At 42.0% G+C, this 25,612-nt stretch overlaps 1 protein-coding gene across 1 annotated transcript; it reads right to left on the bottom strand.

Annotated features, from left to right (window-relative positions):
• LOC133139290 (glucoside xylosyltransferase 2-like) lies at positions 1-25,300 on the bottom strand. Its single transcript, XM_061258727.1, has 7 exons — positions 25,223-25,300; positions 16,669-16,864; positions 15,879-16,010; positions 11,598-11,849; positions 2,920-3,043; positions 1,607-1,779; positions 1-436 (listed from the first exon to the last, which is right to left on the bottom strand). Exons 1-7 carry the CDS (start codon positions 25,237-25,239, stop codon positions 245-247), a joined length of 1,086 nt encoding a protein of 361 aa, XP_061114711.1. The 5' UTR covers positions 25,240-25,300; the 3' UTR covers positions 1-244.
• Between the last annotated feature and the right edge of the window lie 312 nt (positions 25,301-25,612).

Raw genomic sequence — 25,612 nt, 5'->3', positions numbered from 1 at the left:
ATAAAAATAACAATTCACATTTTCTATTCAAGTTTTCAGCTAAAACATTGCCCATACACTGTTTCCAAAGTGACAGTACATAAAGGGGAGAAGAACATAGGTCAAGTGAGGGTTAGTTTTGGTTCAGGTTTTGGCTTAGCATCTGTCAGGTTTTGGCTTAGTATCTCTCAGGTTTTGGCTTAGCATCTGTCAGGTTTTAGTCAGGTTAGAGCAATCTTTCCTGTGATGTTGGAGCAGGTGGATTTTATTTAGGTTGTGGTTTAGGTTGTGGTTTAGAGGGTACAATCACCCTCTGTTCGAACATTGTTTTCATGGTTCTCTCCACCTGTTTGAGGAAGATCTGGGGAATTCGGCCACACAAGGTGTTAACTGTGTCCAGGAACTTTGATTGCAGTGGTTCAAACAGAGCGTGTGCCATGTTGTCTTCAAAAGGATACTGAAAATAGAGAAATGTGAGTGTCAGCAAGAGGCTCCACAAGTATGCACATGTATTCCAGACCCTAATAGTAAGTACACCTGTTTCAGACCCTGCCAGTATGTGGATTTGTTTCAGACCCTGCCAGTATGTGGATTTGTTCTTTTTTTGACCTCTGCCTGTTTTGACCTACCTGTATTATAAAAAGCCTGACATTTCTCTCCGTTCCTGAGTCTGCACTTCTGTCCTGCAAACCCTGACACTAGTCTGGTTAGAAAAAAAATGGTAAAATGGTAGAAAAAAAAATACATAAATGGTTAAACTTAGCACTGTAAGGGCAATAATAAAAACTTGGAATGGATGCAAACTTCCCAGGAAGAGGACGCAAGTGCACGTTGTCCTCACAGACAGTGAGGAAGGAAGTAACCCAAGGATCACAGTTTAAGAATTGGTTGTGTCATGGGTTCACCGAGTCTCTAAAAGAACCATGAAATGGCATACCAACAAACTCTTTCTCTTTGTTGATGTGGTGCAAAGGTGGTGCAAAGACAGCTCACACTGAGCACAATAAACAAAACCAAGCATCTGGAGTTTGCCAAACCTCATCGGAATTATGACTGGAAGAGAGTGCAATGGTCAGATGAGACCAAAATTGAATGTGTTGTGTGCTATACACACCATCAAAATGAGCAAAAGAGGAATGCATACAAGGAGAAGCTCCTCATATCTACTAATGTTCTAATGTTCACATCAACCATCAGAATGGGGAAAAAATGTGATCTAAGTGACTTTCACCGTGGACAGTGCAGTGGTAGAAAATGGTAGTGGTAGAAAAATGCCTCCATTGCCTCCAATAATTCTGTATGTAAATTATTATGTTTATTGTGGCAGTGGGCTAGATTTGCTCCTTGAGTAAATCATACACTGTGCAAACAGACTATGTTGCTCTGGATAAGATCACCTAACATTACTGCTACTGCTGCTACAACTACCATTACTATTAATATTATTACTATTCTTACTGAAATTATGATTATTACAATTATTTCAGTATTTTATGATAATATGATTTGCTAGATATGAGAAATTCATGTGACATAGCACATGAGAACCTGGCTGGTTTGGAATGACACCCTCCAGTCAGTACTACTGTATGTGTGTGGCTGTACTTTACTCCATCTGAGTGCTCACCTTGTGTACCACTTCATAAATGGCCTTGAAGGCGGGGTGTGTGTCATGGTGGTAAACTCTGCCGATGCCATGGAGGATGGAGACCCCTTCATCCTCCGCTCCCTTGCAGTTGCTGCCGTATGTGCAATGCTCCGGGCGGTAGTTCCACTGGCACGGCACGCTGTAAAGGCACTCTGGAAAACAGTCCCACGCGGGCGCACATCACCGTGACAACCTGGAATTCCAAAACCCTGCCTGAGCAAGAACACTTAATGAAGAGTGACTGAGCTCTAAAGAGATTAGTACTGTCTTCACTTCACTGGGGGAGTTATTGCAGACAATGGACAGAACAGTATAAACTCCTCTGTAAATAAAAAAAGAGAAGTAAAGCAGAGAATAGTATCCAGGAGGGGCTTACATGAACATTAACATTCCAGCATCAATAGAGTCATGTTTAATAATGATGGACAGGCCAGGTTCCATATTATTACTGATAGCATGGTAAGAGGGGTGGCTGATTGGGTATGCAAACATTGACCAAGATGGCTGAGCAACATGAGTACACATGCAGGTGTACTTACTATGTACGTATGACCCTCATATAGTCCTGGCATGGTTTGGGTGAGCTTATAGAAGGCAAGATCAGTACCAATCAGTTGCCTACCAATGCGACTGAGTGATCATATTCACCCCATGTTATTACTTTTTTTAAAGAGAAGGCCTTCTTTTTCAAGATGACCATGCATTTATCCACAGAGCATGAAGTAAACTATGCACCCAGAATTCAGTTCAATCAAGCATCAATGGAATGTTCAGGAATTAGTCTTATTTCAAAAGCATTTTCCACACCTCCATATATGTGTAAATTGATGATTCCCATCTACGCATTCCCATCATGCTTTAAAGTGGTATCAAAGCACTGATATTGTAGTATAATCATTGTCTTTTATATTAACCACCAGCTGTAGTATTTGGTATGTTTTTTAACCAAAGCCAAACCAATGAATTTCAAAATATTTACATCTTCGGATTGCTTCAAAAGTAGTTTTGGTAAAATATAATGTATGAAGTGTACATGAGATGCAATTAATGTTCCAAACAGTACATGGCTGGTCGAACCTGGTCATTAATGGCTCAACAATCAAAACCAGAAATGTATTTCAATCATATTATTTGGATATCAAAGGATTTGACTTCAAAAGGCTCAGAAATTTTTTATGTTTAAAGACACTAATATAGTAAAAAATAAATGATTAGGGGATAACAGCTATAAGTATACCCGGGGTATAACAGCCCCAAAGAGCCAGTCAGATAACCTCCAGCAGACCCTGTACCTGGGTTGTAGTGGAAGATGATGTTGAGAAGGTCCTGGTCTCCCCAGGCAATGAGATCCTTGTACTTCTGGTATAGTGGCTGAAGAAGGTCCTCCCATGACAGCCCAACAGGAGTCATACTGCTCTGTAGGATCAGAAACACAGCTCAAGAGAAGTCATAATGCTCTGTAGGATCAGTAACACAGGCTAGTGAGAGTCATACTGCCCTGTAGGATCAGGAATACAGGCTAGTGAGAGTCATACTGCATTGGAGGATCAGGAACACAGGCTAGTGAGAGTCATACTGCCTTGTAGGATCAGGAACACAGGTTAATGAGAGTCATACTGCTCTGTAGGAACAGTAATAAAGACTAGCAGGAGTCATACTGCTCTGTAGGATCAGTAAAAAAGGTTAGTGAGAGTCAGACTCCTCTGTATGATCATTATCACAGGCTAGTGAGAGTCATACTGCTCTGTAGGATCAGAAACACAGCTCAAGAGAAGTCATAATGCTCTCTAGGATCAGTAACACAGGCTAGTGAGAGTCATACTCCTCTGTAGGATCAGTAACACAGGCTAGTGAGAGTCATTGCATTCAAGCAGTCAACAACAAAAGATGGAGACCAGACAAGGAAAATAGATTTAAAGAGTTTTATTTGCAATAATACGTCTCTGTTTGAATGCGTGTCAGAGTGAATAAGTTTAGGGGTGTTTGAGTGTAAGTGCAAGTGGAGTGTAGAAATCCAAAATAACAAAAGAAAGACCAAGTCCTCACAACCAACAACCAACATCAAAGGCCCAAAGCCACTTATCAAGGGTCATACCCAGGTGCAAACACCCAGGAAAATAGATTCTAATCAACTAATTATCTAATCAACAATACCAGGGGAAGGGAGGGATGGCACGCAACACTGCCACCTGTTGGACAACAAGTACAACCTCAGCTGAGGAAGACTGGGCGTGGTCGTCCCCCTCCCCAACACCAAAACCACAGACCAACGCTGCACCACAGTTCAGACCACACAACCCTGCAACACACTACAGACCACACCTAGGCTACCATGTACTAAACTCCTAGTCAAGCTCTCAACATCCAGACCAGTGGTCACCAACCCCCCCCCCCCCCCCCCCCCGAGGGAGAGAGCAAGAGGGACAGACCGACAGACGAGATGGGAGCTTCAGAGATAGGATCTGCCACTTAATATGAGACACCTGCAGGTTAAAACTCTGCATGGAGTGCAGAAAGGTCAGGGGATTGTGGTCTGTAAACACCACAATCGGCGCTGTACTTGCCCCCACATACATCTCAAAATGTTGTAATGCCCAAATGAGCGCTAATACTTATTTTTCAATGACAGAATAGTTGCCTTGGTAAGAATTGAATTTCCTGGAGAAGTAGGACACTGAGAGGTCAAGCCCGTGCTCATTCTCCTGTAATAACACAGCGGCAGCTCCAATGCCGCTTGCATCAACCTGGATTTTGAAAGGCTTACCAAAACGAGGAGCAGCGAGCACAGGAGCGCTAAAGATGAAAGACTTTACATTTTCAAAACCTTCTTGACAGAGGGGCGACCTATCAAACACCTTGTGTTTTCCAAGGAGATCAGTCAGAGGGGCAACCCCTGTGGAAAGATTTGGGCTAAAGCTGCAATAATAGCCAATCATTACATTACATTATTGGCATTTGGCAGATGGCAGATGCTCTTACCCAGAGCAACATATAGTTGATTAGACTAAGCAGGAGACAATCCTCCTCTGGAGCAATGCAGGGTTAAGGGCCTTGCTCAAGGGCCCAATGGCTGTGCGGATCTTATTGTGGCTACACCGGGATTAGAACCACCAACCTTGGGTGTCCCAGTCATTTACCTTAACCACTACGCTACAGCCTATAATCATTCCTAGGAAATGCATCAGCTCTTTTTGGAAGTCTTTAGCCTACACAGGACGAACTTCACCCAGGCTGACTGTTCGTCCCAGATATGCAACAGTGCAAACTCACACTTCGCAAGATTCACACAACATCCTTTTCCCAGCTGTCACTATAAATTACAACGTCATCAAGGTAAACTGCACAACCTCCCAACCATTCATCAACCATTGGAAGGTAGCTGGAGCATTACAAAGGCCAAAAGCCATCACGGAATAAGAAAATAAACCATCAGCCGTAATAAAAGCACCAATCTCCGTAGCACGGCAATAACCTTTTAATAGATCTAGCTTGGTTACAAAGGTAGCACCATCCAGTTGATAAATACAATCCTCCATCCTAGGTAGGGGATAGCGGGTTTAGTCACTGAGTTTTCCTTCCGGTAATCAGTGCAAAAACGAAAGGATCCATCAGGTTTATTGACAAGTAAGCATGGACTCGCCCAGGGAGACGAAACATGCTCTGCGATTCCATTTTCCAACATATAATTAATTTCACCGGTTAGAGGTTTCCGTTTTCCGTATGGTACTTGGTAAAATCGTTGCTTAATTGGAGCAGTATCTCCCACGTCTATATCATGCATAAGGACAGTGGTTCTAGACCGGGTATCTGATAACAAAGATGGGTGCTAATGAATTGCTTGAAGAACGTCGGAACGCTGAGCAGGAAATAAGTGACTCAACTGAGAACTAAGGGTCTGCAACATTTCCCAATTATTCAACCGACCTTGGAAGACACTTGGAAATCCTCATTTGGAAATCCTCCTCTATGGCAGGCTCAAACACCCCATTTCCAACTTCCTGGTCAGAAACAGAGACAGTTGTGAGCACAGATTTACATTCAACCGTTTTTAAAGTCTCCTCCCCAACCTTCTTTCCTGCCACCACAGGAGAAGAATAATAGAGTTTTAAAAGATTAATGTGACAAAGCTGCACGCGCTTTTTACTACCAGGGGTCTGAATCAAATAGTTTAAATCAGTAAGGCATTTTTCCACCGTATAAGGACCACTAAACTTTGCCTTAAAGGGAGATCCCAAAACAGGCAAGAGTGCCAAAACTTGATCCCCGGCCGAAACCTGGCAGTTTTCAGTGTGCCGATCAAATAAATGCTTCATTTTATCTTGTGAGACAGTAAGATTTTTCTTAGCCAAGACACAGGCTCAATAAAGCCTCAGCTTGAAACCACTCACATAGTCAAGCACATTCGGGGAATGTTCAGCTGTTTTCCAACTATCAGCCAACACCGTTAAAGGGCCACGATTTGGAGAAAAGCCTGGGCCACTTCCCTAATTGCCAAGAGCAACCATGGTAACCCCTCTTCCCAGTCACTTGCCAACTCTACACAATAAGCCCGCAACATAGATGAGATTTAAAATCTTTCCAAGGACCCCTGACTCTCAGGATGGTAAGCTGACCAGATGTTATGTTTGATGTTTAACTGTTTCAAAACATAAGCAAACGTACCAGACATAAAATTAGTACCCTGACAATCTCAGGAATCCCAAAGATAGAAATTAAGTTATTTAAGGCTCGCAACACTGGCTTAGCTCTGATAGAGCGTAGAGGATAAACCATCGGATAACGGGTTCTTTGACACATCAGGGTCAACAAATACTTGCTACCACGACAAGAGAGAGGAAGAGGGCCTACATAGTCCACAAGGAGATGCAAGAATGGCTTTTCCACTACTGGAATAGGGTATAGTGGAGCGGGACGTATTTTATGAGCGGGCTTGCCTGCCAACTGGCAAACCGGACATGTTTACTACAAAAAAATTCCGTAAGATGCGATTTTTTCACACCGAAATGGCCAGCAATATTCTCATGTGAGGTCCCAGCACCATGTCTCTGAACTTTGTAGGGACTACAATTTGATCGATAACTTCCTCTTCCAAGACACTTAACTGAAATTCCCACCTTCTCATTAACAAGCTGTTTTTGATGTAATACCCCAAGGTGCATTCTCTAACTCAGCCACTGGACAGACCATGCTGAACAATGGTTTTAAGGTAATATCACTCTTTTGCTCTGTCATGACCTCCTCTCTGGCAACAGTGTCAGTGGTTCAGAAAACTTAACCTCCTCAGCTTTTAGAGGGGTAGGAGAAGAAACACTGACTGTAACTTTTTTAGCTCCCCTCGCTCCTCTGGCAAAGGTGGAGGGTTAGCCTCGGTGTTCAAATCCACCTTTCACTGTCGCCTGTCACAGCCGACACCAAGCTACGCGAGCTTTGAACTGCAGTCCTTCGAACTGAATCTGTCGTCTGTTGTCTTCTGCGCCGTGATATACCGCCCGCCCAAATACAATAAGGATTTCATAAATGACTTTATGGACTTCCTCTCTGGATTAATGGTGCGATATGATTATATCCTTATATGCGGTGACTTTAATATCCACGTATGCTGCCAATCACACCCACTGTCTCGAGACTTCCTAAACCTCATTGAATCACTCAATTTCACCCAATCCGTTATGGCCCCGACGCACGAAAAAGGACACACTCTCGACCTCGTATTATCTTTTGGATTATCCGTCAATATAACTGATATATGTGCTGCTGGTATTTCTGATCATTCACCTATTGTGTTTTCAACTACAACTCCCTGCCCTGCTGTTTCCTCTCATGTACCCATGCAACGGTCACGCGTGATTACCCCCGACACTGCTGTCCAGTTCTCTGATGCTTTTGCCAGTTTCCCAATCTGTGCGATGGATGCAAACTGTATCACCAATGTAGACGATTTTCTCTCCAAGTTTAATGAGTCATGCACTGATATTTTAAATATTATTGCACCTCTTAAGTCTACACGCAAGAAAACCCTCCCGACACCCTGGCTAAATGATTCCATTTAGCTCTTAGATGCGCATGCAGACGTGCTGAGAGAAAGTGGAGGAAGGATAGGCTGCACGTCTCCCTTCAAATTCTGCGCAACGCTCTGTCCACCTACCAAACAGCTGTCAAAAGTGCAAAAACAACTTACATCTCCAACTTAGTCACAATTAATTGCAATAAACCCCAGGTTCTGTTTAAAGTCCTTAACTCCCTTATCAACCCCTGTGAAACCCCCTCTGTTGTGCCTTCACCTGCCCTATGTGAAAGCTTTCTCAACTTCTTTATTAGTAAAGTCTCTGCCCTCAGACCCCCCTCTCTCTCGCCCCCCCCACCCCCTCCTCTCCCCCCTCACCCCCTACCTGCTGTCTTTGATCAGTTTGTGCCGGTCTCCCTCTCCTCTCTCTCTGATGTCATTAAACACCTGCGACCCACTACCTGCCCCTCTGATGCTCTCCCCTCACGCCTTCTCAAGGAAGTCCCTGACTCTGTCCTCCCTGTCATACTACTGCTGCTAAATGCCTGTCTCAGCATTGGCTGTGTCCCAGCTACCTTCAAGCATGCTGTGGTCCAGCCCCGAATAAAAAAGCCTAGTCTCGACCCCTCTGTCCTTGCAAATTTCAGACCCATCTCCCAATTACCATTTCTCTCAAAAGTCCTGGAGCGCATAGTTCACTCACAACTACAGTCTTTTCTTGAACAACAAAACCTACATGATAAATTCCAGTCTGGCTTTAAACCACGACATAGCACTGAAACAGCCCTTCTCCGTGTCTTCAATGACCTTATCCTGGCCGCCGATGCAGGCAACCCCTCTATCTTGCTGCTCCTTGACCTTACAGCAGCATTCGACACCGTAGACCACACGGTTCTCCTAGCTCGGCTTGAGCATTATGTAGGCATCAGGGGTGTCGCCCTTGACTGGTTTCGGTCATACCTAAATGGCCGGTCTTTCTCCATTGAGATTGGTGACCTCTCCTCCTCTGTGGCCCCCCTCACCTGTGGGGTGCCCCAAGGATCAATTATGGGCCCCGCTCTCTTCTTACTGTACATGTTGCCTCTAGGTCAGATCCTAGCAAAATACAACATCTCTTTTCATTGCTTCGCTGATGATGTGCAGGTCTACCTCCCACTAAAGAAACTCCAAGGGAAAACCTCAATACAGCTCTTACTAGACTGTCTGGCCGACATAAAGTGCTGGATGTCCAATAATTTCCTGACCCTAAATGAGAAAAAAACAGAGGTTATTGTTTTTAACAGTGTCCTCCCGGCCCCCCTCATCGATGCTCTTGGCCCCCTGAGTTCTAATCTCTCGACCTCGGTCAGAAACCTTGGAGTCATTTTTGACAGTGCTTTTAAATTAGAAAAGCAGGTTAGCACTGTCGTAAAAAACAGTTTTTATCACCTCAGACTCCTGGCCAAGACTAAAGCCTACCTCTCCCAGAAAGACCTGGAGAGGGTGATACACGCTTTCGTCACCACCCGCCTTGATTATTGTAATGCACTTTATGCAGGGATCGACCAGTCCCAGCTCCGCCGCTTACACCTAGTGCAAAATGCAGCTGCGCGCCTCCTTACGAGGACAAAGAAACGTGACCACATCAGCCCAGTTCTGTCTGCATTACACTGGCTGCCCGTGCGTTTCCGCATTGATTTTAAATTAGCCTTGACCACTTTTAAAGCGCTGCATGGAACGGCCCCTCTCTATCTCTCTGAGATCCTGCACCACCACACCCCCTCCAGATCCCTTAGATCAGCAGACCAGCTACTGTTGGTGGTGCCCAGAACTAGGCTGAAAACTAGGGGAGACAGAGCTTTCGCGGCTGCTGCGCCCAAGTTGTGGAATAGCCTCCCCCTCCAAGTACGGGCCGCTCAGACCCTAGAGGTTTTTAAATCCCTTTTGAAAACCCACCTGTTCTCCCTGGCCTTCCCCCCCACGTAGCCATCCTTCTTTACTACTTTGTCCTCGTTCGGTCCCTGGCTTCTGTTGTTTTACTGTTTATTGTTTTTAATTGCTTTTAGCCCTTTTATTTTCTCTCCTTTTTAAATTATTATCATATATTGTTTTATATTGTATTCTATTTGGTACTGTTGCACTTTTATCTGCATTTATGCTCCTTATTTTTATTTTCCTCAATCTGTAAAGCACTTTGGTTTCAGCTGTTGCTGCATGTAAATGTGCTATACAAATAAAGTTGACTTGACTTGACTTGACTTGACTATTGAGCCATGAGGCCGAGCAGTGCTTTGCCTGAGCAGTACTAAGCTCCAATTTTGACTCTAGCTGGGTGCGGTCTAGAGCCATAACGCACGTCACTGCACACACACAGAAATCACTGAAGGGTGCTGTTTAGCGAGTTCATTTAACTCCCCAGAAGAAACTGGGTCCAGTATAACAACCACAGGTTGAACGTTTTTCCAGACCTTCCACTCCTTCCACAGGCAAGGAGGGCCGGACAGCAACCACCACATCGTCCCTCACCAGATCAGAGTCCAAATGAATCCTGTGCAGAGGTATACTCATGGGAATTAGAACATGAACATGAAGACAAATAAATAATTATCCATCAAACCAAACCCGACCGCTGCCACCATTTTTGTTACGACCGGCATTCAAGCAGTCAACAACAAAACATGGAGACCAGATAAGGAAAATAGATTTAAAGAATTTGATTTGCAATAATGTGTTTCTGTCTCAATGCGTGTCAGAGTGAATCAGTTTCGGGGTGTTTGAGTGTGAGTGCAAGCAGAGTGTAGAAATGCAAAATAACAAAAGGAAGACCAAGTCCTCACAACCAACAGTCAACGTCAAAGGCCCAGTACAGACTGAGAAATCAATCTCCTGAGCATTTGGGCAAAGCCACTTATCAAGGGTCGTACCCAGGTGCGAACACCCAGGAAAATTGGTTCTAATCAACAATACCAGGGGAAGGGAGGTATGGCATGCAGCACCGCCACCTGCTGGACAACAAGTACAACCTCAGCTGAGGAAGACTGGGCATGGTCGTCACAGTCAGACTCCTCTGTAGGATCAGTCACACTGGCTAGTGAGAGCCATACGGCTCTGTAGGATCAGTCACACAGGTTAATGAGAGTCATACTGCTCTGTAGGATCAGTCACACAGGCTAGTGAGAGTCACACTGCTCTGTAGGATCAGTCACACTGGCCAGTGAGAGTCAGACTCCTCTGTATGATCAGTAACACAGGCTAGTGAGAATCATACTGCTCTAGAGACTAGTGTGCATGAAAACCCCAGTAGATCAGTAATTTCTGATCTCCACCCTGTCTCTTTTTTCCCCATTCTAACGGTTGATGTGAAGATTAACTGAAGCTCCTAACCTGTATCTACATGATTCTATGCATTGCACTGCTGCCACATGATTGGCTGATTAGACAATTGCATGAATAAGTAGGTGTAATAAAGTAAAAATGTTCATAATACCTAATAAAGCGCTTGGTGAGTGTATATCCATTGTTTTTTAGGAAAATGAAAAGTCTTTTACATTTTTAATGACATTTTAACAAAAACTGTTTTTGAACATAATAGATTGGGCCATCTTTTTTCATTGGTTTGAAACTGGGCCTCTATTTGACCTTAGTTGGTCATTAGTGTGTGCAAAGTACGTTGGTCACTTGAGGGTTCCAAAATGGAATGTTATCAATATTACAAATTAACTCATACTAATGGTGATGTTAACGAAAATGTCACTAATAATAATTATTTAATCATGATTCTAAAGCAGTTTCAGAGCAGCTTACAAGAATCTGCTGGTGGACCACTCAAAGATGAATACTTCTGGTATAACTGACATGGCAAAACTGACATGCTTTGTTTTCGTTATGCGTGATCTCTGCTTCTGGTGTAATTCCAGCCATTCATACCAGGAACCAGTTTAGTTGCTGGAGCACTTCTCCTCAGCTGCTTCCCTGAAATGCCCTCACCTTGAAGAGTGTGCCTCTTATCCGGGTCAGATTCATCAGCATAACCCCCGAGTTCAGTCCCGCCGCTCCGAAGAACGGGTGCCGTGCGAAGCGGTTATACCAGCCGCTTTTGGGAATCTCATGGTCTGGAGCCAGGCCGGCCAGCTGAGTGTTGTTGAAGTCTTTCAGGATGCTCCATATGTGGTCCATGGGCCGCAGGAACAGCACATCTGTATCCACGTACAGGAGTGAATCCACATCCTTCAGCAAAACCTGCATTGCAGTATTTAAAACAATTAGCAAGAAAATAATGAACTTAAATACACACACCAAGGAAGTGGTTAATTCAGTTTTCATTTCAGCCTATTCACAAAATTCAATGCAGTTCATGAATTGAATAGAGCACTTAGAACATCACAGGCAGTGGTACACAATCTGCGTACTTTGAACCACTTTGAAGTAATACGCCCCTTCTCGGGGGTAAATATTTTGCCTGAATTATCTAAATTTTTTGTCAACAAAATCCAATGTTTTTTTAATTACATGTCCGACAAGCTTAAAGTATTTTTAGCATTTCCATACGAAGTTGACCTTTTTACGATGAGTATTTTTGAGAACGAGAGCTTTGTTTGATACTCGTGCCAGTCCCCATCTGCACCTGCGCCAAATCCGGCGGTACAGTGACGTAACGTTAAATCACTTCATCGTAAAAGGTCAACTTGGTATGGAAATGCTCAAAATACTTTCAGCTAGTCGGAAATATCATTTTTTTTTAAAACATCGGATTTTGTTGTCAAAATATATAGCTAATTTAGATAAAATATTCTATTCCCGCAATGTTATACTTACCCCTGAGAAGGGGCGTGGATGTGGATGTGACGTGTTGAGGGTCTGGTCTATTGTTTCTTAACAATGAAAAACGACATTTATGCCATAATCAGTTATTTACAACTTCGGATTATTTTTTATTCAGTTTGGTTGTGGAAAGAAATGTAGTTCTGGAGGAGAATGGGGGAGGGGGAATGATTATTTATAGCATCGTAGGCAAGAAATATTGTGACATTCAGCTTAGCTTTACATAGATTTTAGTTTTGTACAATGGACAGGTTGCACACATTAACACTTAAAGGTACAAAATGTTTTTTCGTTAAAACATTGCAAATGCCTTCCTATCATTGAAAAAGGCTCCCTGACATGTTGACTCACCCTCTGCCTGTGTTTATCGTCCTTAAATTCGGGTTTCAAAGTGTACATTTGTAGGGCTGTCAAATGTATCAAAACATTGTACAGCTTTATAGCAATTCAAGCTCATTGGTTGAAAATTGGTTCATTGGTTCCAACTGCCACAGCCAATTGCATGGGGCTTATTCTGAATGTTCGTGTTGCTGTCTAAATTGCACTCCAGACAAGCAATCATTGAAACTCTGTGTACTATTGCTCATTATCCAAGAGAAGACTACATATCTAGTTATAAAACAATACCAGTTATCGGTAGCAACAAGCAAATTAGCTAGAGTTAGCTTGAACAATTTACAAATATCCACTTACGAGAAAATATAGGCATCGCAATTGCACATACGTTGTGCTTCAGGTGTCACGTTTTATGTTTGTCATGTCATGTTCCATGTTTAGTTATTGTCTTAGTTATTTTATTGTCATGTCACGTATTATGTCAGTATAGTGTCGCCACGTTTTTATGTTTTATTCATTTTTACGTTTCATTTTTATGTCATGTTACATTTCATGTTCAGTTCGTGTTACGATGTATTTTCTAGTCTTGTCATGTCATGTTATATTGTTTATTCATGCCAGAGTTTGTTTCTTGTTTTGTCAGTTTAAGTTTGATTCATGTTATGTTTTCTTGTTCATTGTTTAACATACACTTTTTCGTGTCTTTCTGCAAACCTTGCGTTCATGCTTTCTCTCTCTCCCTTGCTGTCGCTCACGCTTCCCTAATTGTTTCATTTTCCTGTGTCTACTTACTAATCTACTAACATTAGACCAGGATTGGGTAATACTAGCCTATTCTAACCATGTGTTCATGTTTACCTTAAGTTTCTTGTGCATGTCATTTTCTAATTTACTAACACTAGGGCAGGATAGGTTTATTACTAACCATTACTAATTAAGTAGTTAACTTGTCAATCCTCCACACCTGATTTCTATTCGCATGCTGTTCTCAAGCTAATTGTCTGCACCTGTCTACACCTGCATATAAACTCAGTGTTCATGTCATGTCTTTGCGAAATTGTTGCCTCCTGTTTGTCAATGCACTTTTTTTTTTTTTATAGATATTTTTTAGGCCTTTTTCAGCTTTATTGGACAGTATATAGTATAGAGAGACAGGAAGAGTGGGAGCGAGAGAGAGGGGAAGACATGCGACAAATGTCAGACGGTCGGATTCGAACCGCCGACGTCGCGGCTCGCAATGAGCATGCGGTCAGTGCTCTACAGGCTGCGCCACCGTTTTGTTGACCACTGCCTGCCTGTACCACAAACTCTTGCCTGCTGTCTTTCACCCTGCGGAGTGGACTACGGTCTGTACTTTGGTTTTGGCTGGATTTACTGTGTATGAACATTGAACAATCCCTTAATAAAGCCCTGACAGGACTTTATAACATCTTTCTTTGTCTGAGTTGTGCATTTTGGGTCTAACCCCCATCAGGTGGATATTTGTACATTCGGGAAACTAACTAGTAATCGCTAATTTGCTTGTTAAAGCAAACTGGTATTGTTTTCTAACTAGATAAGCATAAGCAATAGTATACAGAGTTTCAGAGATCGCTTGTCTGGAGTGCAATTTGGGCAGCTACATGTTCCTGTTGTCTCTTTACGTGTTCAATCATCCGTAAACCTTTATTTCTCTCGAACTGATTTTTCAGTTGCATCGTTTGTGTCATATCTTAGCTATATCACCAGCTAGTTACGCAGCCAAATAACTTGCTTGCTCACAATATAGTTGGTTAGCTGAAGTGAACTATAAATAGTGTTGTGTAGCACACCTAAGTCAAGATCTCATAATGTCACCTGTTCGGTGAACATTTTCTTACTAGAACACTACGAAACGACGGCAGGCTCTGTTGCATTTGTCACTGTCAGCTTTCCAAAACAGTGCACGAGAACACTGAACTGTATTATAATTATTTGTATTATGCTTTATATTCATAGACTGTGGGAAGCATAAACAGTGTTGTGATTTGAGGGTGTCTGCTGCAATTCCTCTCTTTACCATTAGGAGTCTGAAATTACCTATTGTACCTTCAACATGCAAATTCGATGTTGTGCAATTTCTTGCTACAATCCATTTCTGTGCATCTTTTTTCATAAATGGTTTGTGTGTATGCAGAAGCTGTGTTCAGGCAGAATTGAGAATTTTTTCATACAGCCAAAATGCAGAGAAATAAATATACTGCATTCTATTAACGCAGATATTCAGAGGTTTTTTTTTTTTTTTTAAGGTAATACAATTGACTTGTTTTCTGTACAATAACTTACCATCTTGTAAGATAACAGGTTATTCATGTTTGTCTTTGTAGGTCTTTTAAAGTATTTCTATTGCTGACTATTTTCTTATTATTTTCTTGCCTATTTTTATCAGAACACAAGTGAATTTGTGTAAATCGCACATACCCTGCTTTTGCAAAACGCAATATTGTCTACTGTGGCCACTGGTGTGTTTGTATGTCTGTATACCTGTTCCCTGTGAAAATAATTTTTATTCTGCTTTTAATAGAGTAATGTTTTTGTGCGCTCCAATCCATTTCAATACATATTTTTTTGATAAATGATGCCTGTCTAATTGAAATGAGCCTATATCTGCTTGATAATGATTTGACAGGCTTGTGTGCAATATGGGGCAAATCTCACTGATGGCATAATCATAATGTGTTTATGGGCCATGTGTATGTTTTCCCAGTGGTCACAGATTTATATATGCAAAGGTATACAGTATATATATGATTAAAGTGTCTGTTAGTCCAAGAGGTGTTAATTTCCTCCGCTGAATCTTTAATTGCAGTTAATCTGCAATCAATTTATTGACCTTGACTCTGGATTCCACTTATGCAGGTGTTGCTATGGTGGAACAAGGATGTCTCCACCTCACCAATTAACAAGAGAAGTGTGTGGATCACTGGAGCGATCAGCATATTGCCTTGCTATTGAATCAACGGTGGAGGTTTAGGTCCAAACTTTCATATGCTATAAATTCTAATAAGATGCCATTAGAGCATATGATTGTAGACTTTTCTCTTATTTAAGATACATATAGTAAATAACATGGGGAAGGGAGAGAATTCTCACTGGGAGAAAGAGACGCTGGGCCGCACATGGTTTGAAAAGGCTCTTCCATTCCTCAGCATTCTCTGCAGAGAATGTGAGGGGATATATGTTGTACTGAAACCTGGGGGAGAGAAACCGGGGCCATCTTTTTAGCTGAAAAAGACAATACACAATGTTACAACTCATCACTCACAGACCCAGGTAGAACCCATCACTCACAGACCCAGTTACAACCCATCACTCACAGACCCAGTTACAACCCATCACTCACAGACCCAGGTAGAACCCATCACTCACAGACCCAAGTAGAATTCATTACTCACAGACACAGAATTCCTCACTCACAGACCCAGGTAGAACCCATCACTCACAGACCCAGGTAGAACCCATCACTTACAGACACAGTTACAACCAATCACTCACAGACCCAGTTACAACCCATCACTTACAGACCCAGGTAGAATTCATTACTCACAGACACAGAATTCCTCACTCACAGACCCAATTAGAATTCCTCACTCATAGACCCAGTTACAACCCATCACTTACAGACCCAGGTAGAATTCATTACTCACAGACACAGAATTCCTCACTCACAGATCCAATTAGAATTCCTCACTCACAGACCCAGTTACAACCCATCACTCACAGACCCAGGTAGAATTAATCACTCACAGACACAGAATTCATCACTCACAGACCCAATTAGAATTTCTCACTCACAGACCCAGTAAGATTGCATTACTCACTGACCCAGTTAGAATACCACCAATAAATACGCAGTAAAAAGCAGCCATCAAAACAAACGCACCCCTTTGTCCAACACTGCGGCCAGGGTATGCTCTGTGAAGATGTGGAACTTGATTCTCTTGAGACTGAAGAGGAGGGCGGATTTGAGCATGGTGAAGGCCTCGTCTACGCGGTCCCCACATACCACGACGGCCAGGTGCATGGTCTCTCCAGTGACAGGGCCTCTGGGTAAGGCCCGGCCCCATTCAGTCCTCACCCTATCAGGGACACAGAAACCAGACCTGAGTGAAATACCTCATTGTTTTGGATCCAAATACTTTTCTGTGCTCGATTGATGGTTCCTGGTGCAATTCAGCCAAATGAAAGCTTAGGTTTACACATTTTGAAAGTATTTCATAGGTTCCAATACAACAGACAAGCTCAGTAAAGGGTAGGAAAGTGTTTTAATCCAAAGAAATTACACCTTTGACCCAGGTCTGACATAAACATATGAGATGAGCATGTGAAATAAAATCTATCTGTCCTGGCTATGGATATGCTATGTGTATGCATGGAAGCAGTTATATTAACTACTATTGTCCATGGCACACAGTATACTGTATTAACTAGTGACCAGGCTGATTTTAGTCTCTGTAGGAGCACAGAGTTTTATGTTCATTCAACAATCATTTTTATTTTTGTACTGCCGCACTGATATGATGTTGCACTACCAGGTTGATTTCCAATTGCTCTGTTTCAGCTGCTCTGTAGTTTCATTTTTTGCTGTTTCCAGTTTTGAGTAAACATTGTTTATTTATGTGTATCTACTGAACATTGTTTCACCATCTTCCCATTCTGCTGGCACTAAGTAATGGTGCTATGTGGTCCCCTTCACTTGCTTTAAACATTGTGCTGATTTTGAAAACTCAAGTGTGTACAGTACACATACATAGGCTACAAGGCCTTAACCCCTTAAGCCTCCATCTGGTGTTTTTCATGGTGCAATTTTCAATTACTATGGTAACAGGATATACGGTTTGAAAGCGTTAAAACTCAAGGTTCTATCTGAATAACCCATTTTAAGATGCCATTGTTTTGGCGACAGCAGTTACTTATTCTGTAACATGTAGGTAGCAAAACAAGCGTGAGGGGACCTCGCTTTCTCTGCATTTTGTAAATCCATATACTACACAAAATAGGGTAATGTCAGTGTCCTTTTCACAAAAGGGTCCAGCGAACCAAATGCACACTAATGTAGTTATTTTTGGTATGTCCAAAAAATTGGAGATTTACATTTTTCCCAAAAATATACAGTACTGTGCAGAAGTCTTAGGCACCATAGACTTTATTATATATGTGTTTCTTTTTTTGTGTGTGTTAGAATAAAAGAACACATTTGAGATTTCCGCAGAAGAACTGTGGCAAGTTCTCCAACATGCTTGGAACAACCTGCCTGCGAATTGTCTGCAGGACAGCGTTGGCTATCTCAGAGAAGTGATGCAGTTTTAACGCCGGAGGGTGGTCACAAAAAATATTGACTTGATTCAGTTTTTAACTATTCTGCCAAATGACTAAAATGTAATGTAAAATGTATAGTACGTTTATTTAGGACCTTTCATTGAATTATTTTTGAAAGAATCTTATCTGTATAGAATGTTATACAGGTGCCTAAGACTTTTGCACAGTAATGTATTTCATATATTTCAATATCCATCCTATCTCACTGCCCAAAGTAAACACATTGCACCCTCTAGTGTACAAATAGTGAAAAAACATGAATAACGTGTATGTTTTATTTTTATTTATTTATTTATTTGACCTTTATTTATACAGGGGAGTCCCTTGAGAGCAAGCTCTCATTTTCAAGGGTGCCCTGTTTACAAAAAACATATATAAAAGATACAGGTTGCAACAGACAAGATAAGAGCAGACAAAAAACAAGTTATAAAAAACAGATAATAAGTGATAAGACACAAAAAATCAGGTAAAACACGAGCAGTTCTCAGTCATGGTACCCACGAGGAGCACTCTAAAAGAGTCTAGAGAAACAAAATGATCCAATTTTAGAGTGTCCTGGAGCCTATTCCACTTGTCCGGAGCATAGTGAGAAAAAGCAGTCTTTCCATATTCCGTCCTCACGCGCAGAATGAGCAATCTGATGTGTGACTGCGAGCGTGTTCGGCAACTCATAGAGTTGTGAAATACGGTCAAATGATTGACACATTACATTAACGTAGCCTACTCTTTTGCCGTAGGAAAATATATCCACTCACACCTCCCTTTTATCACTAGAGTTGTCTACTATTGTGGACTGGAAACTTGCCATATCCCAGCCATTGTCCCAGCCATATTGGCAGCAGCAGGGAGAATTAGGTCCTCCACAATAGTGTGTGGTTTGCCTGTCTTGGACTGTGCAGTATCCGTTAAACTGCTGGAACAACAGTTTATCCTTTTATCAAAATGGAAATGCTTAACCTCACCTTAGCTACGACTAGCTATGCTACCTAGCTACCTTATCCACAACACTAGACAGCTCTAGTGATAAAAGGCATGTGTGAGTCAGAGTACAGATGCTAGACAGCTCTAGTGATGAAAGGCATGTGTGAGTCAGAGTACAGATGCTAGACAGCTCTAGTGATAAAAGGCATGTGTGAGTCAGAGTACAGATGCTAGACAGCTCTAGTGATAAAAGGCATGTGTGAGTCACAGTACAGATGCTAGACAGCTCTAGTGATGAAAGGCATGTGTGAGTCAGAGTACAGATGCTAGACAGCTCTAGTGATAAAAGGCATGTGTGAGTCAGAGTACAGATGCTAGACAGCTCTAGTGATGAAAGGCATGTGTGAGTCAGAGTACAGATGCTAGACAGCTCTAGTGATGAAAGGCATGTGTGAGTCAGAGTACAGATGCTAGACAGCTCTAGTGATGAAAGGCATGTGTGAGTCAGAGTACAGATGCTAGACAGCTCTAGTGATGAAAGGCATGTGTGAGTCAGAGTACAGATGCTAGACAGCTCTAGTGATAAAAGGCATGTGTGAGTCAGAGTACAGATGCTAGACAGCTCTAGTGATAAAAGGCATGTGTGAGTCACAGTACAGATGCTAGACAGCTCTAGTGATGAAAGGCATGTGTGAGTCAGAGTACAGATGCTAGACAGCTCTAGTGATGAAAGGCATGTGTGAGTCAGAGTACAGATGCTAGACAGCTCTAGTGATGAAAGGCATGTGTGAGTCAGAGTACAGATGCCCACACATTTTCCATGGCTCATCATGGGATAAGCCATGAAAAACTATGCAGATAATGCCTTCATCAAACAACACTGTTTCACTGCATCAACGACATGATAGAAGATGTTTTAAGACAGCTACTACCTTGCATACCAGCCAGTGAGTTCTACACCTTACAATGTGACGAAAGGCTTCATGTACGTATGGTGCTGAAGGCAGTGAGTATATTTAGCAGCAGGCCATACAGATATCCATATTGTGACACCTGGATGTTGTCCTGCCCAGGTGATGTCACCAGTAAACTTAAGTAGCAGCTCCAGGGCTCATTCATAAGATAGGATACTATGCATGTGAATAAGAAAAATAAACATTGGGCAGTATATTATTAGGGCTCCAAGCATTCCTTTTTTTAAATTTCTCTCAGATTGAATCTCATCCATGCCCTGCGTAGCTGTGCTGGCAGGGTAGACTGAAACTATAACATGATGGTTCTCAAATCTGCTTAATCAGCTTCACTTAATCATTTAATGTTCTCAGCTCAACCCTCCGTGTTTTAAATAGATTAGGGCAATGCATCTCATACAAAAAAAAAACACGCAAAAACTGAAATTTAATTTGTGATTCTGTCACAATCCACAATCCATCTGCAATGCCTTGGAAAATAGAATCCTAGGGGCCCTACATTGCACCAGGGCACATTTCAACAGAAAGGCTGAAGTGTTTCCTCCCACTGCTTCCTCGTAGTTAAATTTAACATCTCTCTTGTAGATAAAACTAACTGTGGAGACCCCGCTTTATGACAGAACGAACAGAGGAGCATTGACACTTCTTGGGGAGGGAGACCCAGAGGCAAGTAGGTTATTCTGGTGCACTATAGTGAATGGGTCTTCCGTCTGTACTGCTGACACTTTAATGGCTTTCTGCTGGGCGCTGAAACAGGATCCCCCATCCCCCACAGCAGAGCACACTGAATCATGTCCATATTTCATATGAGCCATTTATTTAATGTAAAAATGTATGTAAAAAAGTGAATCTCTTTGTCAAATGAACAGTAATTACAATTATTTTATAGTTCAAATTTAAAATGTGCTCCTGTCCCTTCACATGTAAACAATGTTTGAGGTCTGCTTTGAAGCCTTGGATGGAATGAGGCAGGAGTATGTTGTGGAAGGTATTGGCTTGGCTGTCAGCTGGTTTGTTTAATGATCCTTCATTTACATCCATACTGTGAGTAACTGCATAATACACAAGCATGAGGGAAAATAGTCTTGGAACAGCCGTGTATGTTTACCTCAAACCCAGCTTCCATGAAAGCCACATAAATCCTGCTAAATGTGCTGTATCTGGTATGCCTTCAGCAATATCCTTTCACTGCACTCAGCACCGCTTTGCATTTGTTTACAATGCAGAGGATGACAAGGAGGCCCTCTGTTAAGAGTTTGCAAGTATGGCTTCCATAGCATTACAGAATAAAGCAAGACCTGCAAGGTCATTAGATTTAACAAATTGGTTGCCATAGCAGCCTATTGGTCCTTCTGTATTTGTATTGCTATGATTTAAACCTGGGGTAAGCAACCCAGGTCCTGGAGTGCCAGTGACTGGTTTTTGTTCCATTTAAAATCATGATCTAGCCTGTAGTTGAGAATATTAGCATTTGATAAAATTATTTGTGAAATATAAAAATTAACTAGGTACAATCATGTGATGCAATCTGATGTCTCAGAGGTTTCTAACATGTGTAAATTAGTGTGTTTTTATTCATTATTCAATGGAATCAACCAAAGTCTTAAGGTTCCACAATTATTGGCACCCCTTCTTTAAAGGTACAATAGGTAAGAGTGTTAAAACATTGTTACAAGACCATTGTTACAAAATCCCTTCCTATCATTGAAAAAGGCTCACTGGCATGTTGACTCACCCTCTGCCTGTGTTTATAGTCCTTAAATTTGGGTTTCAAAATATGCAGTTGACGGGCCGGCACTGTACAGTAATTCAAGCTCATTGGTTGAAAATTGGTTCTAACTGCCACAGCCAATGGCATTTTAAGCTCAGCACATTCACAGCTTGTTTGTTGCTGCAATTCCGAAAATGAATGCATTTAGATGTCCAAAATGAGCTATTGTACCTTTAAGACAACCCCAGGCAAAGACTCATAATTTATGATAAGGTTAGAGAACACAAGAGAGAGACTTTTGACTCTTCCAGCATGCAATCATTGATATCCTTGGATTTGCGCATATGCCACCCTTTTCAGTTCAGACCACAGGTTTTTCATGGGATTGAAGTTCATTTCACTTAACCATTTGTGTTTAGATTTTGATGTATGTTTGGAGTCATTGTCCTGCTGCACTTTGTTGAATTCATTGTGCAATTGATCTGAAATGGTGCCCCTGGACCACTGGCAGCAAAGCATTTCCAAAAAATCAAAGATGCACCTCCATTTTTGACATTAAATGCTTCCCCTTGTATGCATTCAAGTCAAGTAGTCACTTATCTTTATTGTCATTGTATAAAACAACAAAACTGCAAAGCTTGTCCCAGAGCCACACAAAATATGAATAAGAGATAAAATTGAGAAATAATGAAATAATACAGGAAGGTGACAGTAACACAAATTACAACAGTGGTATGCAGAAGAGCATCTCTGAACACACAACGCATCATAATTCTATAGTATAGGCTACAGCAGTAGAAGTCTGAAAAATAAGTCTAATAAATTCCTAATAAAGTGCTCACTGAGTGTACATGGTGGTGATGTCTGGTAACAGGGCCCCGATGATTTTCCCAGCGGCCGTTACTATTCCCTGAAGAGCCTTAGTGTAACTGGTGAACCACACTGACATTCATCAGAAGCTTCTGCGGTAAAATTTCTTTCTTCAGTTTTCTCAGGAAGAAGAACTGTTGAGCTTTCCCAATCACCGAAGCAGTATCAGAGCTGTTGAGCTTTCCCAATCATTCATTCATTCATTCACTATCCTAACCTGCTTATCCTGAACAGGGTTGCAAGAGGGCTGGAGCCTATCCCAGCATACATTGGGTGAAAGGCAGGAATACACCCTGGACAGGTCGCCAGTCCATCGCAGGGCACACACACCATTCACTCACACACTCATACCCACGGGCAATTTAGACTCTCCAATCAGCCTAACCTGCATGTCTTTGGACTGTGGGAGGAAACCGGATTACCCGGAGGAAACCTACGCAGACACGGGGAGAACATGCAAACTCCGCACAGAGAGGCCCCGGCCGACGGGGATTAGAACCCAGGACCTCCTTGCTGTGAGGCGGCAGTGCTACCCTCTGCACCATCCTTGCCCCCCCACTGCACCATCTGTGCCACCACTTTCCCAATCACTGAAGCAGTATTAGAGCTGTTCAGCTTTCCCAATCGCTGAAGCAGTATTAGAGCTGTTCAGCTTTCCCAATCGCTGAAGCAGTATTAGAGCTGTTCAGCTTTCCCAATCGCTGAAGCAGTATTAGAGCTGTTCAGCTTTCCCAATCGCTGAAGCAGTATTAGAGCTGTTCAGCTTTCCCAATCGCTGAAGCAGTATTAGAGCTGTTCAGCTTTCCCAATCGCTGAAGCAGTATTAGAGCTGTTCAGCTTTCCCAATCACTGAAGCAGTATTAGAGCTGTTCAGCTTTCCCAATCACTGAAGGAGTATTAGATCTGTTCAGCTTTCCCAATCATTGAAGCAGTATTAGAGCTGTTCAGCTTTCCCAATCACTGAAGGAGTATTAGAGCTGTTCAACTTTCCCAATCACTGAAGCAGTGCTAGAGCTGTTCAGCTTTCCCAATCACTGAAGCAGTACTGGTGCTTCAGGACAGTTCCTCAGTCACTGAAGCAGAACTGGTGCTTCAGGACAGTTCCTCAGTCACTGTCAGGCCCAGGAACTTAAAGATGGCGACCTTCACCACTGCCACGCCATTTATGTAGAGTGGGGGGTGGTTATGTTATGTATGTACTTTGGCTGTATGGCCAAAACGATCAATTTTGGTCTCATATGACCATAGCAATCTCTTCCAGAAATAATTCCATTAACTCATTAACAATGTGTTTTTGCCTGCAGAACTGCTGCTCACTGGATGTTTTAGATTTTTCATACCATTTTCTGCAAACTCTAGAGACTGCTGTGCGTGATAATCAAACCACCCCGTCTGGTAACAATAATCTTTCTACGGTAAAAGTCACCCATGGTTTTCAGAAAAAAATGGATTATTTAATTAAAAAAGATATGAGAGTAAATGTTTTGAGATAAAGGTATATAGGCTTCCCATATGTTTGAACAGAACAGAGATTATTATCTGTGTTGTTTATTACATTTTTCTCCATTTTTACGACATTGACTGCTCTCCATAAGCTTTGTGATTTTCACGGTCATGAATTTGTTGTAATGCGGTGCTGTAATCACACTGAGAAAGAACAACAGTCCACAGCATGTACAAAGTAATGTATTGTGTCAGTAGTATGCATCACACAATTATTTAAATGCAACAAGAATTCAATATGCTGGATGGCTAGATAGTATGTTTCATAAAACCGATTTGGTAGCAAATGGACAGTACTTAGTGACTGTACTTGGCTTATGGGCAAGATAAATTCATAATCAAATTATTTTCATTACACATGGTCTTTGATTTCATTTAAATTTTTAAATAAAATGAAGCCTTCGTAGGCCCTAATTGTTATTGGCTGATAGCCGTATTAAATTGAAAATGGCTTGTGAAAGACTGAACATGACTAATGTTGAATCAAATAAATCTGTATCGCACTTATCGCACTTAGACTTGTGTTTGATCTGCACTTTGTTGTACAGAGCGTTGTACGTTGCTCTGGATAAGAGCGTCTGCTAAATGCCATGTAATGTAATGTAATGTAATGTATCCAAAATTCACCTTGTAGTAGTGATTGGCAGAGATGGAGTACTGCAACATGGCAAAGATTTATAATAACCTGCTGTAACTGTCGTATCATTTTTAGCACTTCTTCATGCTAACAGATAGCAGCAGCAGAGTCTGTAGGATGCAGCTTAGCTGCTTTGTCCATTGTGTCATGCATGTGTCGTACATGTGCGTGACTCAATCGCAAGCTTAAATGTTAGGTTAAATTGGGCTGTCTTCCTCACTCCCCTGTAGATCCTCTGTGCCCCTCCAGTGAACAAGATAAATAAATATAATATTATCATAAAATCTCCTCAAACAATATTGAGTTACCTTCAGCTGATGGCTGACATAAACCGACAACATTTCAGTATCCAACTGTAAAATGTTACTGGTGCATAAAAAAATACTTAGGAATTTATGGCAGTAAATGTAATTAACTAATTATAGTTACTTAAGTGTATGTTTGCACATTGCACATCTGAAATGGAAAAGGACTACTGCACAGACAGTGAGAATTGAACACTTACCTGGGCTTTGCATGCATGCTGCTCGGTTGTGTTAACAGTTTTACTCCAGGAAAGTTTGAACGTGGCTGCCCTTGTGCCGCTTGCTGAGATGTTTTTTCAGAATCCACAGGCGCTGTGTTTCCCCCTTTAAGGGAAGCTGACCGACCGACCCCGTCTTTTTTTAATGGCCGGTCATCGGTCGCATTCCCTACGAGGAAATACAGAAGGGCCGGGACTGCCATGCAGAGGAAGATGGCTAAAAGCTTGCCGTGCGTTCTCATTGTGATATACATTCCCCGTTTCTGTGAAACTGTGCCTCCCTCACACACGGGGACAGAAAATTAAAGCCAGACCTAACATGATGTTGTTAGTTCTCTCCAGTTGCAGTGTGCCAAGGGACAGCAAGCAACA

This window comes from Conger conger, chromosome 10 (genome assembly GCF_963514075.1).
Source record: "Conger conger chromosome 10, fConCon1.1, whole genome shotgun sequence".
Taxonomy (NCBI): domain Eukaryota; kingdom Metazoa; phylum Chordata; class Actinopteri; order Anguilliformes; family Congridae; genus Conger; species Conger conger.
The sequence above is the reverse complement of the archived record's forward strand: the minus strand, read 5'-3'. Positions and strand labels throughout refer to the sequence as shown.